The sequence below is a fragment of the Conger conger genome, chromosome 3 (genome assembly GCF_963514075.1).
Source record: "Conger conger chromosome 3, fConCon1.1, whole genome shotgun sequence".
Taxonomy (NCBI): domain Eukaryota; kingdom Metazoa; phylum Chordata; class Actinopteri; order Anguilliformes; family Congridae; genus Conger; species Conger conger.
In genome coordinates, this window is record NC_083762.1 from 27306875 (window position 1) to 27326240 (window position 19366).

Below are 19366 nucleotides of genomic sequence, written 5' to 3' on the forward strand. Positions count from 1 at the left end.
GGTCACATTTCTGTCTGCTTCTTATTGCACTGATTATCGGTAAAGGTTAGCTCTCCCTGCAGTGCTGAAGGAGATTCAATTATATGACTATAAAACTGCAAAATGACCATAAGATTGATTTATTCATTTTTACTCTTTTTGAATGAATTAAATGAATTAATTTAATTGAGCAGTGAGTGCATGTGTTGTCATTTCTTTTTAATGTTGAAGTACACGTGTTCCTAGGTAAACGACAACAACTTTGAATTATATAATATAAGTTATATAAATTGAAGGAGAACACATTAGCTGTGAATTTGGAGAACTTTGTCTTCTGGAAATGGCTGTTTATGGTCCTAAAGTGCAATGTGTTCCTTTTTTTTTTTTTTAACCCTGAAGCAGATGATTCCATAAAACATTGACTGGTTTCTCTCTCTCTCCCTTTCTTTTTCTCATTCTCGTTCTTTCTCTCTCCATCCATCTCTCTATCTTTGTTTTTATTTTTGCAGGTTCTTCCAGACTCTCATCCACTTACTAAAGGGGAATATTGGCACAGGGCTTCTGGGTTTGCCTCTTGCAATCAAGCATGCTGGGCTTGTGGTGAGGAAATTATCTTTATAAAGCTGGAATGTGTATTTATGTGGTACAGGGAAGATGGCATTGTTAGGTCCAGTTCATACAGCATGTTTTTTCATGTTGATATACAATCAATTTTAGATTTCCAATATAGCAGTCAGACCCCTCTCTGTGTCTTATTTATGGCAAAATAAGTGTCTTTCAATGAAATGTTCCTTTAACCCATGCACAATTAACTATAAGGTTTTCATATGCATATTTGTGTTATTAACTGAAAATGAAACTTGCAATGCACATTCTGTTCTGATTCTGCCCTTTATAGGGGAGAGTGGGGCATATTGTCACAGTTTTCACTCCTTTTCACATTTCTTGGGCGCAATACATGGAATGGAATAAATGTACACCAATTGAAATAATGAACCTTCAGACACATATTTTCTATTACATTACCTGACATAACATCTTTATATCTTATTTCAGTACATAGTTATAGACCGTTAAGTAGTGTGCCATCAGTGGGTAAGTTCAATACCATAGTAATTGAAAACTGCACTGTTAAAAAAAGCCCTGGATCGGTGAAGCACAATTGCTGTTACCCCCGTTATTGTCAGCGGCAAACCTCTGCAATCGTCAACATGCTCCATGACAAACAACTACAGAACATCCCCCCTTTACCCCCGTCCCCCGTGTGTCATGTTGGCTATATCACAAGGTCAGCTTAACATAGGACTGCAGCTAATGTATCAAAATACATTTCATTCTCTCCTCTGCTCAGTCCAAAAACATACATTTGAAAATTCAGACCTAAGAATTTTATTACAGAAAAGAGCCATTTTTTTTTACTTTTGAAGGGAAAGAAAACTGTCCTCACCTCTCATTAGTGTGACTTTGACCACATATAAAAGGAAGTTGGCCTCAGAACATGAAGTCACACATAATAGCCATTACATTTTTGAGGAAGTGCTCTAGTGTTGGAGGAATGTACTGTGACAACTTACCCCACGCTCCACTATTATTTCTAAAATGCACACTAAGTGATAAAGTAAAAAAGTAAAAAAAAAAAAGAGCCAGTGTTGTTTTGTGCAGGTTGGTCCTGTCAGTCTCTTTCTGATGGGGATAGTGGCAGTCCACTGCATGAACATTCTTGTCCAGTGCTCACATCACCTCGGGAATAGGTAAGAACTGAATTGCTGCGTATTTGTTGCCTCTTGTGATGTATAATGGCAAATTTGGTAATGTGGTTTTTGCATTTGCCATATCGGTCGAAAAACAAAAGGGCATTTCCTGCTTGGTTCATGTCCGGGCGACGGCCCTTTTGGATGCTTCTTTTAAAAGGGATACTTTGTTCTGTTCTGTTGGTACCATTTCAGTTTCTGTGTGTTTTTGTTTGGCTCAGATCGGTTGTGTGCACTGAACTATATTTTGGATACGTGCAGAATTTTCCCACGACTTGCTGGTTTCAAAATGACTGGTGTTGGGCCATTGATTGGTTTGTGGTTTAATGCGAGACAATGCACTTCTAATAACTTGAAAACCGCTTGTACAGTAATTGTTTGGTCTCCTCCAGTTGTACATGTGTATACTTCCTGATTTGAAATTAAGTTTGATAGTTTTTGATCTCACCCTTGTTTGGAACTATTGACACGTGCACCCTGAAGCCACTGAACTCAAGGAGAGAAGTGACATGGCTTATTGTATCAAAAGTGCTGCTAACGACAAGCACCTCAAAGCAGCAACAAATCAATGGTTCCTGCTTATGCAATTCTAACTTGCGGGAAAATAAATAAATAAATAAAACCATGCCAGTTCACCTTCCCTCTGCAACCATTCAGCCTGTATCTATTCCAGTTTCTCATCCAAAACCTAATGTAGGTGAGACTCCCTTTCTGTTTCATAGGTGTACATAACCATAGTATCAATTTCATTTTGACTTGTGGCTGATATTTGGCATGTGAAAACAGGCAGTGGTGTAGCAACCCATCTAAGCCATTCCTCTCTGGTCCTTAATATTAATAATGCATGAATCGCTTATGTACTGAAACAGAACAAAGTACCAGCACAAGTTTACAATTCTGAATAAACGCTATATAATAAATGTATTGCCACATTAAGCATATAGTCTGCTTAGAGTTACATGATGTGTATGTAATTCTTGCTTTAAACCTCAAACCCTCAATGCCTGTATATACACTGGCCAGGCAGGTTGTCGAAAACCTCCAATTATCATAAAGAGAAGTGAAAATATACACTGAAACTGAAATAAAATGCAGAAATACACTCTAGGAAATGAACTGTCCCATTTTATTGTGTGAGCATACCTGTAGATTTCCATGCAAATATTTTATTTTTCCTTTTGTAATAAAGAGCTTTCTTTTCTTGTTTGTTTTTTGTATTATTAATGCAATGTTTCCTTTTCTAGGTTGGGCAGAACTTCTTTGAGTTATGGAGATGTTATGGAGCAGTCCATGGAAAATGTTTCCTGTTTGAGGAGATACTCTGTTTGGGGAAGGTAAATACTAGATGAAGGCTAAAAATGTTAAAGCTTACTTAAAGCTGCCAGATGGTTCTGGAGACATACTGTAGTGCACTATATGTTTCAGTAAAATTCCCATACCCAGATTATAGGATGGCTTGCTATGCTGCATCCACAGAATGGAAATGCCATTTGGGATTTTCCCTCATGCCATAATTAGCAGTGGCTTTATGGGGATTTAGTTAATGTCTTCGAAGATCAGGTCAAACGGGTTCTTCTCAGAAAAGTAAATCAATCCGTATGAATCAAAATGGTTACTGGGGTGTAGTGGTGCTTGAGTCATTTCAGGGAGGTTAATTTGCGGGGGAATGGAAATGTTGTGAAGTAATTACAGAACTTCCTAATCCTTACCACCTTCGCATTCTCAACATGGAGTACAAAAACGCGTACCTCAAAACAGGAAAATTGCATTGACCTAAGAAAGGAAAAGCATCCCATATCTGACATGTTTATCCATCATCCAACAGAATCATTCCTGTTTGAACAAGTATTACTCCTTCAGGTTTCAGCTTTGCCCACACAGTCTCATATTTGGTTCTTAACCAGAGGTGTCCTGCCCATTGTCACATGCGCAGTTGAGTCAATTGGGGGGTAAATGGAGGTTTCATTGTTTTACCCCCATTAGGGGTCTGTGATATTGTGTTTATTTAAAGGTACAATAGGTAAATTCTTTGTGTTAACCTTGTTACAAGACCATTGTAAATCCCTTCCTATCATTGAAAAAGACTTACTGACATGCTGACTCACCCTCTGCCTGTGTTTATAGTCCTTATAGAGATTTCCTTAGTGGAAGGACAGTAATCTACCCCCGCTGTCACTAACCAGCCCATTTATTATTATTATTATTATTATTATTATTATTAATACATTTTATTTGTGAAGCACTTTTCCCAAGCTCAAAGCACTGTACAGTACAAACTTAAAAAAAAGAAAAGCAGGCAATAAAAACCATGTTTACAAGGAACCAGAAGGTAGAAGAATAAACCCCCAATGATAAGCAAAATAACATGCTATGTGTGATGACCAGTGTCATAGGCTTTCCTAAACAGATTTTTTAAACTGTGTTTTAAAAGACTGGGTGGATTTAGAAGTCCTAATGCACTAAGGAAGGTCATTCCAGAGCCTGGGCGCTGCAGCACTAAAAGCCCTGTCACCCATAGAATGGAGTTTGGTGGTGCAGCAAGTGTGCCAGAACCGGAGGAGCAAAGCAGACGATCAGCAGTGTAGGGATTCAGGAGTTTAGTGAGGTAATGGGTTGCAAGACCAGACGGAGCCTTGTAGGTCAACAAAAGGACCTTAAACTCTATCCTTGATGGGACTGGAAGCCAATGGAGGTTTTGCAGTACAGGGGAATAACTTGAGTTCTGAACCATTTTGAGATGAGACGGCAGGGTTAGAGGCTATCAGCAGAGAATTGTAATAGTCAAGGCATATCGTGGTAAAACCATGAACTTGCTTCTCTGAATCGGAGAGGGTCATAAATGGGTGGATACAAGTGATATTATGGGGGTGGAACAATAATAAATCATTTTACTTGAATTAAGTGAACTTTTAAATGAAAGCTTCAAAACAGCTTCTGTTCCCCATCCAGCATTTGATTGAAAAAGTGGTAACCTAGCCCATGCCTATGAATATTGTGGCCAAGTGGTAGTAATTACATGCAGAACGGCAGTGGCCCCCGCATGGACCCAGCATAGAACCTTGAGGCACACCTTGAGCGAAAGGGGCTCATGCTAACAAACTTAGGTCTGTCACTAAGGTCTGATTTAAACCACTGCAGGGCCACAGCAATGATCCCAAAAAATGCTCTCCATTCTGTTCAGGAGGAGGCTGTGATTAACCTTATGGAAAGCGGCACTAAGATCCAACAGGAGCAGTACAGAGAACCTGTGTCAGCAGCCAGGGGGAGATCATTAGTTATTCTGGCCAGGGCAGTTTCACAGCTATGCTGTGCTCAGAAACCAGATTGAAATGGTTCTAGCAAATCACTGAATGCAAGATGGTTGTTACGCTGAGTGGACAAGTTGGAGATTGGTCAAAAATTACCGAGGTTTTCAGGATCAGGGCCAGCTTTTTTAGTGTGGGTATAACTGCAGCAGCTTTTAAAGCTACAGGAACAATGTCCAGATCAAGAGACATGTAGTACAGAGGCACAGAGCAGGAGACACGGCCGGAAATCCGCTCAGTAATGGCCTGAGGAGTAGAAGTTAGAAAAAGAACCGTTGGATAGGGGAAGTGCACGTGGAGAGTAAGGGACATAAGATGAAGCAGATAGAAAATGTCATTGAGTTTCTGGTGAAGCTTAGGGATTTGGAGTTGAGAACAGAATGTTGGAGGGATTCAGGAGCTTGTTGACTACTGAGAAAAGAACCTTTGGGTTACGCTGGCCATGCTCAATAACACTTCTGTATTGTGCATTCTTTGCTACAATAAGTGCAGCTGTGTATGCTTTTAAATGACCACAGTAAGCCTGAGAGGGCATGTTCAGACCATTTTTCCTCCGTCGCCAGATATCAAATTTCCAGGTGGAAAGCAGGTACAGTCCGAGGCCCAATGCATGTGCCGAGAATGCTGTAAACAGTCCAAACTTTTTCTCACTCAAAGTTTTGAGAGGTAGTCGAAACATGGTACTTGTGTGGCAGAGGGCGATTTAGTGAGAACAGTTCAGAGCAGGAGTACCTCAGAAGCATACTGCAACTCCACTTGTGTCAGAATAAAAATTGTTCCAATGTGTGATGAAGCAGGTGAAAATTCAAATAGAAAACCAAAAGCTTCAGCAGAACAGTTTGCACATGTCACAACAGTGGCATCTTGCTAACATCTTCCGATGGATCTTTCATCATCTTTCGCTGTCTGGTCATCGGTTTTTGGGATTTTCTTTCTTTCTTTTTACATGTTTAAATGGGAAGAAATGGCCTTAGGTTCTGCTGCTCAAGAAGCAGACCTATTAGTACGATGTATGTTAGGTGGAAAATTACAAAATTGATTAAGTGGAAAGTACCGCCTCAAATTGGAGGAAATGGCATCATTATTTTCAAATGAATTACTGGGGGAGGACCCAACACCTGCCCCCACAAGAATAATTGTACCTCCCTCTATCTTTCCTGATGCCCCTGCTCTGTAGTACCAGGTTGTGGTTGTGTTGATAGATGGGTGCTTTTTCACCTCTGACCAGCAGGGCTCAGTCTTGTTCAGACTCAGTCTCGGTTTGTGTCTTCTCTGTAAACATAGTGTCCTCTTTCAGAGAAAGACATTTGAAGCCTAATTTTAATTTTACTTTCTTCTCTTTTGGAAGTTGAAGAATACACGTTTCTTGTTTCCTGTACTGCATCTAGTTCTTTATTTGCTGTAATGTGGTGTTCTTTCTCTGTATAATTCTAGGCGTGTGGTGAACCTGTTCCTGATCATTACCCAGCTCGGCTTCTGCTGTGTTTACTTCGTATTCCTCAGTGCCAACGTTAAGCAGGTGAGAAGCACATTATTCTACTGGAATCCTGCCCGCAGAACTGCTGCTCACTGGATTTAGTTTTTCCCCACTCTATTCTCTGCAGTCTTTAGAGGCTGTTATGCGTGAAAATCCCAGAAGATCGTTAGTTTCTGAGATACTCAAACCACACTGTCTGGCATCAACAATCATTCCACGGTCAAAGTCATTTAGCTCACATTTTGCTCCGATTCTGATGGTTGATGTGAACACTAACTGATGGGCCTGACCCGTATCTACATCCTTTATGCATTGCACTGCTGCCACATGATTGGCTGATTAGATAATCGCATGAATAAGTAGGGGTACAGGTGTTCCTAATAAAGTGTTCAGTGAGTGTATACATTACATAGTACTTTAGGTGAAAATACACTTCCATGAGTTGGTGGTACCACAAGAGGGTGGTGTTGTGCTTTAAAAAATCATTAGCATGTAGTGACCATGTATGTACGTTTGTCTTGTTTGTTGCGGCTGCAAGGTAAACACTGTTGCTACAGTGGGTTTTTTACTCAAGGGAAAACACAGAAATAATTTCAACCTCAAAAGATAATTGAATTTCACACAAGAGAAATCCATATCCAATTTGAAGTTACTCCTGCAATAGTGTTTGGATAGACCATCGTAGGTAGTCTTGCATAAGTGTGCTCAACCTTTCAAAAGAAATGACAGTTCCTCATTTTTAAAATTCCTAGTTATTGTATGCTGGTGAATTACTGTTGACATCAAGGTAACCTGAGATTTAATGTTTGTTGAGAATGAAAAAGATTTTTCCTCTGTGAAGGGGAACATACAAATATGTTTCACTATTGTCATCTTTCTAGGTGGTAGAGGCTGCTAATAGCACCACTGTGGACTGCCACAACAACCAAACCACGGTGTTGGGGACAAGCTTCGACTCGCGCCTCTACATGCTGTGTTTTTTGCCCTTCATCATTCTCCTGGTGTTCACGCCCAACCTGAAGTACCTGGCACCCTTCTCACTGGTGGCCAACTTAGCCATGTGTGCCAGCCTGTTTCTGATCTACTGGTATTCTGTTCAGGTAATGTCACACAAGCACAGACACACAGACTCAGTTCCCTCTGATCAATCAGCCGTTTTACAAACGTGTGCACAAAAGACTCACCTTCATGGCTCAGACAGTATATTGTGCATTGGTACATTGTTAATGCCACTGGAATAGTTATAATATAGACACACCTCATATCTTTCCTTGGTGGCCAAAAGCAGGACTGAGCTATCTGCTGTCTTTAGTCCTCTTAAGAGTCTGTTGTGTTTTCCGTTTTTCTTTTTACGGTAAAGTCATTCAAAATTGGTGTCAGCTTCCATTAGGCCCTGTGCAAATGTTGTGCATATCCTTGCACTTAAATTTGGTCCAGGATGGATGAACAATGTAAGCATATTAAAGTACGGTCTATTTATTACAGTTTTTTTACCATTTGATTAGAGGGCATTATTCAGGAGTAAAATTTGTATCAAGTACAGCCTGTACCTATTTGGTTCCCTGCCTCCATTTTTACTCCTCCCTGTTTGGGTGCATCACTGTTATAGATGAGTAAGTAACAGTAAGTGACAGGCCTCTATGTTTTCAGCCCCTGTAGGAAATATGGAATAGGTGAATGATAAGAATGATGGAGATTGTGTCATGTGTGTACACCAAGAAAATTCCAAGTGGGGTTGATGCCCCCCAAAAAAACCCAGTTTGCACGGCCATGGTACATCTGGAAACTTTCATTGATTGTTTTGTTTTTTCAGCAAATGTTCAGCACAAACATTTGCTGAAGAAAGCAGAAGTAGCCTAATCGTTCTAATGAGCTGTTTGAGTCGATAGATTGATGAAATGACAAGGTGAAGTCTAGTAATGATTTTCAGGAGCCTAGGCCCCACTGTCAGTCCAGCTGGTATAGCGAATGCCCCCTCCATGTCCTCAGTCATTCAGGTTTTAGACCAAGAGGTTGCCGCTGGGACGCTCTAGGACAATTAAAATGGCTGGCAGATCAGAGGCAACCAAGTTCACTGACCGTCAGTCAGGCAGTCATTACTAATATGATCAGTCTGTGGGGACACGGGTGTCACAAGGAGGCAGGCTCATTTCAATTCTGCCCCTTAACTGCCAAACGTCTCTCTTCCTGCCCCAGAAGGAGAAGCCTTTCCAAGTGAGCTTCCTTTGAATCAATGCTCAGCTCGCTTGATTCTTAAGTCCTTCCGGGAATTAAAGGTGTATGTGATTCCAAGGCCTTGAAACCGCCTTTTCCGTGTGCTAATTGCCCTCGGTTTCCATGCCTCATTCCGCTTGCTCGCGAAAGGCGCTACTTTAATGTGAGGGAGGGTTAAGGCAGCCATCGGCGGCACCGTATAGCAAAGAACGCGTAAATGACTCATCTCTATTACCCTAATAGCATTATACTTACAGATTCATGTCGCATGCTAACCTCTTAGAGTTTCTGTTGCCTTGTAGGCCTAATTGCTTCCCGTGGAAGGTCAGGAGGGGGAAAACAATGCTGTTTTCAGGGTTTTTAAGTCTCTCAGGCCAAACGCTTGGAGGTCACATTAATAAAGGCATAAGTACTTCATTAGAAAAAGTGTGAAGAGGGCACAATGGGAGAGTGATGATTTTTGCTTGTTGGTCTTGTGCTATTGGAATAGTTTCAGTTTCAGGTCTGAAAATCTGTGCAGTAGGGAAAGCCACGGCTAGATCAGACTTTAACCAAAGTCTCTTTTGACTTCCAGAATATCCCGGTCCCTGTCTCCCTTCCATATGTCGGTCAACCCGCGGCCTACCCCCTCTTCTTTGGAACTGCCATATTCGCTTTTGAGGGGATAGGAGTGGTAAGTGTTCACTGAGACTGTTGTTTTTGACTGGATGTATCCGCCAGTGACACAATGAATTGCCCCTTTGTTAACGTGTCAATTGATGTACAAGCAAATGAATGACTCCCTCATCAAACATACAAAATCCCTGGTCTCTCTTGGGATTAAATTAAAAAAAAGTAAAAATGTTCCTAATAAAGTCCTAATAAAGTTCTCGGTAAGTGTACTTTATTAGGACTTTATTAGGAACATTTTTACTTTATTACACCTACTTATTCATGCGATTATCTAATCAGCCAATTGTGTGGCAGCAGTGCAATGCATACAATCATGTAGAGACGGGTCAGGAACTTCAGTTAATGGTCACATCAACCTTCATTAATCTCAGTGACTTTGACCATGGAATGATTGTTGGTGGTGAATGGTGCAAAAACCTCCATTTAGAGGTTTGACATGTTATGTGTTCAGAGATGCTCTTCTGCATACCACTGTTGTAATGCATAGTTATTTGTGTTACTGTCACCTTCGACCAGTCTGGCCATTCTCCTCTGTCCTCTCGCATTAACGCTTTTCTGCCCATAGAACTGCCACTCACTGGATGTTTTATTGCACCATTCCTTGCAAACTGTTGTGTGTGAAAGTCCCAGGGGATCAGCAATTCATGAGATAATCAAACCACCCTGTCTGGCACCAACAGTCATTCCACTGTCAAATTCACTGAGATCACATTTCTTCCCCATTCTGTCATTTGGGCTGGAAAACAGCTGGACCTCTTGACCATGTCTGCATGCTTTTATGCATTACATTTCTGCCACCTGGTTGGGTGATTTAAATATTTGGTGTAAGCTGGTGTACAGGTCTACCTAATAAAGTGATCGCTGAGCATCTACCAGTGTTTTGCAATCGGTTGGACATTTGTGTAAAAAAATAATTTAAAAAAGGGCATTACCGAAAGTCCTCTATCTTCATTATCTTCATTTTTTGCACAAAGAAGCAAATGGAGAGGAGTCGTATATGCTTGATACACAAGTCATTTATTTGCTTGAGTGACCTGGGGATAATTTTCCCTGAACAGTGGCCTAGATAATCAGTGTGTGTGTTAATGCCATATTTAATGCAGAGAATTGAACAACTGATTGCATCATGGGGCCAGGCAGTTCCTTTCCTTCAAAGGGCGGTAGTCTGGTATAGTGGTTGGGGAACTATGCTTGAAACCCTGGTTCAGGAGTTTACTGCTTCAAAACACTGTGAACCCCTTCTGCATTTGTGCCTAAGAATGCCTCAGAACCAAAGGCACAGCCTACTACTGTTCCCTCTGATCTTTTCATAAATGATTTTGGGAAACGGTAAAATGGTGAAGCTGCACATTCAAAATTCCTTCCAGAAATACAGCAAACGCCCTTCCTCCTTAACCTTACTTATCTTAAAGTATTAAAGTAAAGCTTTAACAACATTTAAAGGCCGAGTGTGGGTGCTGGTTTTTGTTTTAGCCCAGCACTAAGTCCCAGCCCAGCACTCAGGTGTAGTTGTGTTGGGCTAAAGCAAAACCCTGTACCCACAAACAGCCTTTTTGTGTGAGATTGGACACCCCTGCTTCACTGGATAGGTATAATAAAATTGTAGTGCAGTTCAGGTATAGCAGTAATGCATTGTGCTGGTATTAAACTATAGTGTATAATTTTCTTAATTGATTCTTAGTTGACAATGTGTGTTAACATAAAAAAATTATTTGCAAATAAATAAAGTTAAACTCAAGTATATTGTTGTTTTAATATGGATCTGTTTCATCAGACGATGCTCACCTATGATATGTAAAAAGGGCATTTTCCCTAACAAGTGCAATGCAGGTGTCATGTCAATGTATTTGGAATAATGCATACAAAATCATTTGTATGCACCATACAACTTAAAAGAAGATTTTCTTCAGAGAATAAGCTTTTTTTGTTTTGATAGGGGAGGTAGTGGAAGGCTTGCGGTGGAAGTATGCTGTCGCTCCAGGTGCAGTAGCTCCAGATAGTGTCCAGTGCTCCAGATAAGGCGTTTCTGAATCTTTCCACCCCCCCCTCTCTCGCTGTGGCTGCCCACCTCTACAGGTGCTCCCTCTCGAGAACAAAATGCACAAACCCCACCAGTTCAAGCTGGTTCTGTACCTCGGCATGGCCATGGTGAGCGTCCTCTACATCAGCCTGGGCACCATTGGGTACCTGCGTTTCGGATCAGATATCGGCGCCAGCATCACCCTCAACCTGCCAACCTGCTGGTGAGTTCCTCTTACTCTGCCCTTTGCTCAAGTCTTCACCTGTTCTGTTCTGTTTTGTACAAAAATTTAAGCGCATATAAAATTGGTGAGTGCCCTCAATCTGGGCTAGATGTAAATCACCATTTTCCATTAACATTTATGATTTTTTGCCCCCCTCAATGCATTGTTCCCTATTGTAAATATCAGTGCCCAGGGCTACAAACACATTACAAATAAGAATGTGCCAGCCACTGCTTTTCATCACAAATAGTTTTCTGCGCTCTATTGATATTGCCTAGTTCAATGGAGGACTTTTTCGTATTTCATTCATTTGAATCCGAAACAATGGCACATTTGACCCAGGTTCCAGGACTGGCTCTCTCACTTGAAGGAAGACACGTGCCAGGACTGTGCCTTAACAGAAAGAGCTTCCTATTTAACATTGTTCACGTTGATGTTACTGTGGATTTGATCACTGAACTTTTTGATTTTAATTGTGGAGAAAAAAAGAATGCAAACACTTAATTTCAATGAAGTCAAAATAAAGTTATTTATTGAAGTACATTTTTGATATAGTCTAGGTATAGACATGTAAATTAGGCAACAGCCAAAAACTCAATGATGTACTCACTTCTTCTACGCATTTCTTCTTTTACTAATAAGAAATGATTCTCCCTCAGGAAGAGGCACTATTTACGGAGGCGATAACAGTCTCAAACTCGTCCTCGCTCCCGTTCCGACTCTAATATTCATTAAGCAATCGCTATTCGTTGGGTTTGTATTTCACTAGATTGGGGGGGGTGGGTGTTGCTGTCGCTGCCCATCGATCATTCTTCTCTCTGTGATGTGTTAATCGTGCCCCGAAGCCTATGTGCTCACCCCTATCCTAAGATCATTTGCACAGGCTCACTTTCCTTCTGTTACATAGGGTGGGAGGCGGGGACGTTTGTAACGGATGCCAGTTTGAATGCCCTTGAGTGAGTGCTGGGAAGTTGTGCCTCCGTGCTTTCAACTGTGTGCTTGAAGCATTAAGACCTACAAAAGGCTTCATTTGCATTCTGGCTCAGCGCCTTTTTGGTTGCCGTCAACTGGAAAGCTCTCATCCATGATCAGAAGTGAAATGTATTAAAACGGGCAAGTGGGTTTTATTTATTTATTAACATGTGAATGAATATTAATTGCAGAGTTGTTATTAATCATGCATCTTAATCATGATTTATAGCAACCTGTCCCCCCCCCCCCCCCCGCCCACCCCCCACTCCTGGGTCCTTGACGGTGTTAAATTGGTTTCAGTTTTGTGATCGTATGTATATAGCGTCTCTCTCGCTGTCTCCACTAGCTCATGCCGCTGCTTCTGAGGGTGAGAAGCGTAATCGGCTCCGGGCAGTTTTAACTCATGAAATCGGTTTACATTTCAACATTCAGGACTCAATTAACCCTCTTCTGTTATAAGGTCTCCAGAACCGAGCGGTGGGGACTTTTGCTTTGACACTGTTCGTGAATGAGACACATGTTTAATACTGATAACGTAGATTTTTTATTTATTTTTTAGTTGTTGAATAAAATTCAACAGTGAGTACTTCACTGGTTTCCAGCCTCTGTGCTGGAGGACCCCGGTGTTCTGGTTTTTGTTCCAACAGCGGAATTTAAACAAACAGTTAATTTTCTTTTGTGCTTTTCTCGTTTACAGGGCTTGTGTAAGACATGTTCTGTCAGAGATAGCTACGCATACCGTGGAACATAAAAGTATTTACATTATATTGCAAACTGTAATATAATATGAGTGGACTCATTGCCACAATAAGGAATTAAAATAGGAAGCAAATTATATTGAGCCAAAACTGCATTGTTTTACAAAGTTTATTCACAAATATAAAAAATGGAAATAGTAATGAAAAAACCTAATTAGGAGCCTATTGATACGCCATAGTCTTTCGTCTGATTGGTGAACACTTCATTACTTCTTTTTTTATGCAATTATTTGATCTAGCATCATATGCACAATGCATAGCTTGGCAGCATACACGGGAATCCTCCTGGACTGTTATTAATGTGCAAAGCAGAAGATACAGTCACAGCGCAGTAGTTTTAATTTGTTTCTTAGCTACTTAATATTCCAGGTACATGATGAGGATGGTGAAGCCTAACTTTCTGGAACACACACCAATGTGTTTAATGTTGAAGGTAATCAGTCAGATTAATTTGAAGTGACAAAGACAAGTGCGTATGTCAGGTCTGGTGAAGGGAGAATCAGTTTGAGGAAGTGCACCGCTCACTACATGGGGTAATGGGATCGGTGGGACAATTGCCCTCTCTCGTTTCTCAAAACATGTTGTCAATGGAGATGGAGCAAAAGAGATACAAAGAGATGGGGCTCATTCCAATTGCGTGTTTTTCACCTTCTTTCTCCTTGTTCCTTGCCTGAACCCGCAAATCGATAGAGGTCCCATCTTTATTCCAACCTGTTACATGTTCCTTCAAGGAACTAGGACGCTCCCGAAGATTTCTTCAGCAAGGGAACGTGTGTGCATCCTTTGCGGAAGTATTTTTTCAGAAAGCGTGACGTATAAATCGGCCTGTGGATCCACCTATCCCCATCTGCCATACATCTGCCATGTCTGTAACTGACGTTGCTTCAAACTGATGCATGAAGGGGCCTTCTATTCGCTGAATTCACGTTTTCTCCTTTCCCCTCTTTTTCTGACTTCCTTTCCTTCTCTCACCTGATGGGTGGAGCTAGGAAAGATGCTAGGAAAGGAAGAAGGGGTGAAAAATAAACTATTGGAATTAGCCCATAGCCCTAGCTGAAATGTCCAGAAAGAAAAAGGTCAATTTATGAGAAAATCAACTCCAAAGACAGAAATGGTAAATAATTATACTAATTTTACCATACCCATGGCATACACATTCAAAAGGTGGTATTATCCTGGAAGTTGAATAGTTGAGGGATGATTTGCAGCAGTAAACAAAGAAAGGTACATTTCACTGAAAATTTTTGAACAGTGGGAGAGAACCTTAAGCAAGGCTATCTGTTTATCCACATTACTACTTTATTGTTTTTTCTTAGCTTCCAGTCAATCAAACTCGGAGCAAAATCTTTATTGTGTGAAGCTGTTTTCACAGCAGTAGTGAAGGTCAGACAATCAATCATGTTTGATTTGATACTGAGCCCTTCATAATAGAATTGCCAGAAAGTGCTTTGTGGAGCCCAGTGAATACAGAACAAAAGGGTTGTGATGTTTATACGGGCCCTTCCAAAAGTATTGGAACAGCAAGACCAATTATTTTGTTTTTGCAATACAATGAATACTTTTGCAGTTGAGATTAAAAAGATGAACACGAGACAAGAGTACATAATTTCAGCTTCTATTTGCTGGTATTTACACCTAGATGTGTTTAACTACTTGGAACACCTTTGGTGTTAGACCACACAATTTTTAGGTGAGCAAAAGTATTGGAACATAGAGTATTTAAGTGAATGGAAGTAAATTAAACTTAATATTTGGTAGCATATCCCTTGCTTGCAATAACTGCATCAAGCCGATGACCCATTGACATCACCAAACTGTTCTTTTCTGGACACCAGTACATTGGACTTGAAATTAAGCAATGAATATGTGGTGAGCGCTGACTGTTCCCTTAAATTTTAGGGTATTACAGCCATAGCAGGTGATCTGTGTAGGAATCCTTTTCTGTACATAGTCCCTCCATTTTAGAGGACCAAAAGTAATTGGACAGTTGGCTTCTCAGCTGTTTCTGATTAGTCGGGTGTATTCAATCACTTTCAGTATCTAGTGTTTATTCTAGGCTTTTGATTGCCTTTTTTTTTTTTTGATTGAGTCCGTCATTGGCTTTTATTTCTATTTCTGTTCTCTAAGCACTACACAGCTTCACTTATTCCACTTTAATTTTATTTTATTTTAAAGGGCAACACTAGAGCCACTGTGGAGAACAAATTCTTCCATCTGATGTTGAGAAACGTAGATTAAATCTATTTCACCATTGCTGCTGTTTTTCATTATATTTGATCTCCAGATATTTTTTATTTAATATCATTCTAAGACCGCAGTGCTTCTAAATATTACAAGCGCCAGTGACCTACTTTTTTACAATACGATCAATAAAAAGCTCTCCACACTTTCAAGAAGAGAAAATGTTATGATGCATTCCGAATCTTTAATACGTGTACACGCGCAGGCTTGATTTTTAGCATCCTCAAATAAAACATGACCCTTGACATTCTGGAAGAAAAGTGCTGAATGAAATGGCAGTGTCCGTGATCCGTATTCTTTATTTTGTTTTTAACTTGCTATTAGTACATTATCTTCATGCAGAAAAAGCCAGGCAAGATTGCCCTTTGGCCCCAAAGGGGCTAAGAACATGCTGGACATGACTATAGTAACCTAACGTGTTAAACTGCAGCTTTGCCATGGTGTTCATTCTATGTTCTCATGTTTACATATGACGATTCTAGGTTTGGATTCCTGGAAAGAAGTCAAAAAGATTTTAGGAATAATTGAGCCGTCTGACCTGATGGACTATGCTATTCTGTATATATTCACAGTCAAAGGTTGTTTTGTGAAACACATTTTCAATAAACTGTTACTTTATTTAAGCCCCTGTATGCAAATAATGTAGCAAAATAAACTAAATGAGGGGCTAGGCAATGAAATTTCAACATTACATCATTCGCTTATCATTAGCCAAGAGGCTTGAAGGCCTACTACTAGCTAATATTGCTACACCCAGTACTGAAGTGCTAGCAAGTTACACAGTCAATAGGCTTTATAACTTATGCTATGTTAATGTCATTTCAATGAAGTTTTCAGTGCAGTGATTTTGGAACACCTTTGCATTTTAGATTGATTATTTATTTTTAAATAATGCACTGCAGGCATGTGGGCAGACACCAACATATGTTAAAGAATGTGTATACATCTATGATGCTTTGTTGTCTTGGGATGCAATATGATTTGCTTACTTTTGTACCAGCATTACTGATGCATAGGCTACAGAACATTCATCTGTATAGTCTAGGCACAAAATGTGAGGGATTGTTTTATACCTTTGTGTTCCCAATCGATTGGAAGAATTATTTACGATTGGGACACACAAGGTCAGTGGTTCTAATCCCGGTGTAGCCACGATAAGATCCGCACAGCTGTTGGGCCATTGAGCAAGGCCCTTAACCCTGCATTGCTCCAGGGGAGGATTGTCTCCTGCTTAGTCTAATCAACTGTACGTCGCTCTGGATAAGAACGTCTGCCAAGTGCCAATAATGTAATGTAATGTAATGGGTGCCCCCCTAAACATTAACACTTGAGGATAGAATGTCTGATAGGTGGCCTAACAAAAAAACTCTCTTTCACAACAGGTTGTACCAGATCGTAAAGCTTCTGTACTGTTTTGGCATCTTCATCACGTACGCCCTGCAGTTCTACGTCCCGGCTGAGCTCATCACCCCCGCCGCAGTGGCCCGCGTTGGGGAGAGGTGGAAGCTTCCGGTGGACCTCGCCGTTCGAACCACCCTCGTCGTCTTCACCTGTAAGTCCACAACCTCCGCGCCGTAATGCCCTGGCCAAAACTGAGCTTGTTTCATAGATTTGTATGTAGAATAGGACTTTTATGTTGAATCTAATTATGTTCTGTCCCTGAATGTGTTTGAGAGGGACACCTCACTTTGGAAGCATCTGTGATAAAATTGAACCCATGGATAGTGATCGGTTGGTTGCATCAAGTCAATTTTGTTGGGCTTTTGTTGTGTTACTGATACTTTACTTCCATGTAAGCCAGGGATAGGCGATTCTGGTCCTGGAGGCCTTGTGTGTGCAGGTTTTTGTTTCTGCCAGGTGCCCTGGCTAAAGGGTTCATTCATAGATTGGATCACACTGAGATCATATAAGGAACACAAGATCAGTCTTGGCTCTCATTCATGCACTTACCAAGAAATGTAGCCAAAAAGTCATACTGTAAACATTTGTTAATTTAGGCAAGAAGTTGGTATGAAAACCAGTAACATATCGGCGCCTGCACCTAGTCGCAAAAGGTTTAGAAAATGTGGTGATAAAAATAATTTAAAAATTTTTATTTTTTTGCCTTATGGACAATTGTGACCTGCAGTACGAAAGTATGAATTTCTGTAAAATTTTAAAGGCCTTTAAAGGCACCCTTTCTTTTTTGACGACTGGATTTAGTCGTCAAATTGTGCGTAACACACTAACAGATAAATGCACAGCATTCACTCTGTCCTGTATTTGGGATGCTGTCAGTTTAACTCGGCAGCTGTTGATGAAATGTCAGCACGCGCCAATGGCCGAGGCAAATTCCATGTGGCGTACAAAGAGTAATCTCCCTGAGATCAATGGATTTGTTATAGGGTCCAAATCTATTGTAGTCTTTTGTATTTTCTCCCCTTTTCTCCGTAAGCTCCCAAACCTCTGAACACCTCTTTAGGGGCCTGGAGATCATTCCACCTTTTATTAATTGGTGTGCCTGCCTTCATTGAGACTTCAAATGGAAGGCACGTGTTCGCCGTACACCGGCGCATTGCATACAGAGACATCTTTATAAACTCGGAGTGACTAATTGGTCCTCCACGGTCCAGCTGAAGGTGAAGTGATGAAGACGGTTGTGTCTCCTGGTAGAGGTTTTACAGTTTGAGATGAATTAAAATGCACAGATCTTTTCATTAACTGATCTGGAGGATTTCGGTCACTGAGCCATCTTCAGCTAACCTGTCAGCCTCACAGGGTCAACCCACATTCACTGCAGCCACAAAGGACTAGACACGCATAAAGAAACAAAAGCAAAAAAAATTGGAAAAAATTCTACCACTATCAATTGCTGAACTTTTTTGTTTGTGTATTAATGCTGTTGTGTATTAATGTCAACCTATTGTATTGTTCCAGATCTGTTATCAAACCTCAGGGCACCTTCTTATGACCTAAAGTTCTAACTGGACATTAAGAAAGAGGATTCATTTTTTCCGTAGCTCATTGCTCTCATGTGCAATCAGGAAAATGACTTGTTGTGGTATGCGTATGGCAGTGCATGAGTGTATTAATGTGCGGATGCATTCTTTTGGAAATATGTTTACTAAAGGAGCGGAACATCATTTTAAATGCCTTTCATAGGACAATACATGCAAATAAGGCTTTAGGAATGCATCTCACCGCAGTTCTAACGCAAGTACTCTTGTGTATGCTGTTAAGGTCTACTTGCACCTGGGATGATATATCCGATGTCTTTCAAAAAAGGCTGCCTGTCCCTTAATAAAACGGTCTGCTTGTTTCACCAGTTGCTGCTGGCTTATTAAGCCGTGCATTAGCCAGCGTGTAGCTTTAGCCATCGTGATTATAGTATGTAGGCTCACAGTTGTGTCATCTTAATATTCCTGTCCACGCATGACTTTCATGATGTGCTTTCTGTCGCAGTGATTGGGGGTTGTCTCCTCTCCGAGCTGGGAAGCGGCTGTAGTCAGCAGTATCGGATGCAGATGTGTGCTTCCATGCATACAAAGGCAGAGTAGCTCAATCTCGCTTGATTCCATGGACGGAGGCAGAAAGAAAGACATTATGTTCTTGGGCGGCACACCCTGTATTTTAATCTGAGGTTGAGAGTACAGATATTTTTGACCTAATCTCTGCTCCGCTAAATCCCAAGAGGGACAGCGGGGGGAAAAAATGGCAGTTGGACAATGCATTCCAGTGACTTTCATTCACTAATCGGAGCATGCCTGCCTGGAAT

The 19366-nt window shown here is 40.8% G+C and overlaps 1 protein-coding gene across 4 annotated transcripts in view; it reads left to right on the top strand.

Annotated features, from left to right (window-relative positions):
* slc36a1 (solute carrier family 36 member 1) overlaps positions 1-19366 on the top strand; it is a 53474-nt gene that overhangs the window by 5281 nt on the left and 28827 nt on the right. For all 4 annotated transcript variants that reach the window (XM_061234254.1, XM_061234253.1, XM_061234255.1 and 1 more), the window contains 8 exons: positions 489-579; positions 1642-1730; positions 2975-3064; positions 6470-6554; positions 7394-7612; positions 9301-9399; positions 11475-11641; positions 16995-17164. In XM_061234254.1, coding sequence (XP_061090238.1) covers positions 489-579; positions 1642-1730; positions 2975-3064; positions 6470-6554; positions 7394-7612; positions 9301-9399; positions 11475-11641; positions 16995-17164 — 1010 coding nt within the window. The remainder of the gene's footprint in view (positions 1-488; positions 580-1641; positions 1731-2974; positions 3065-6469; positions 6555-7393; positions 7613-9300; positions 9400-11474; positions 11642-16994; positions 17165-19366) is intronic.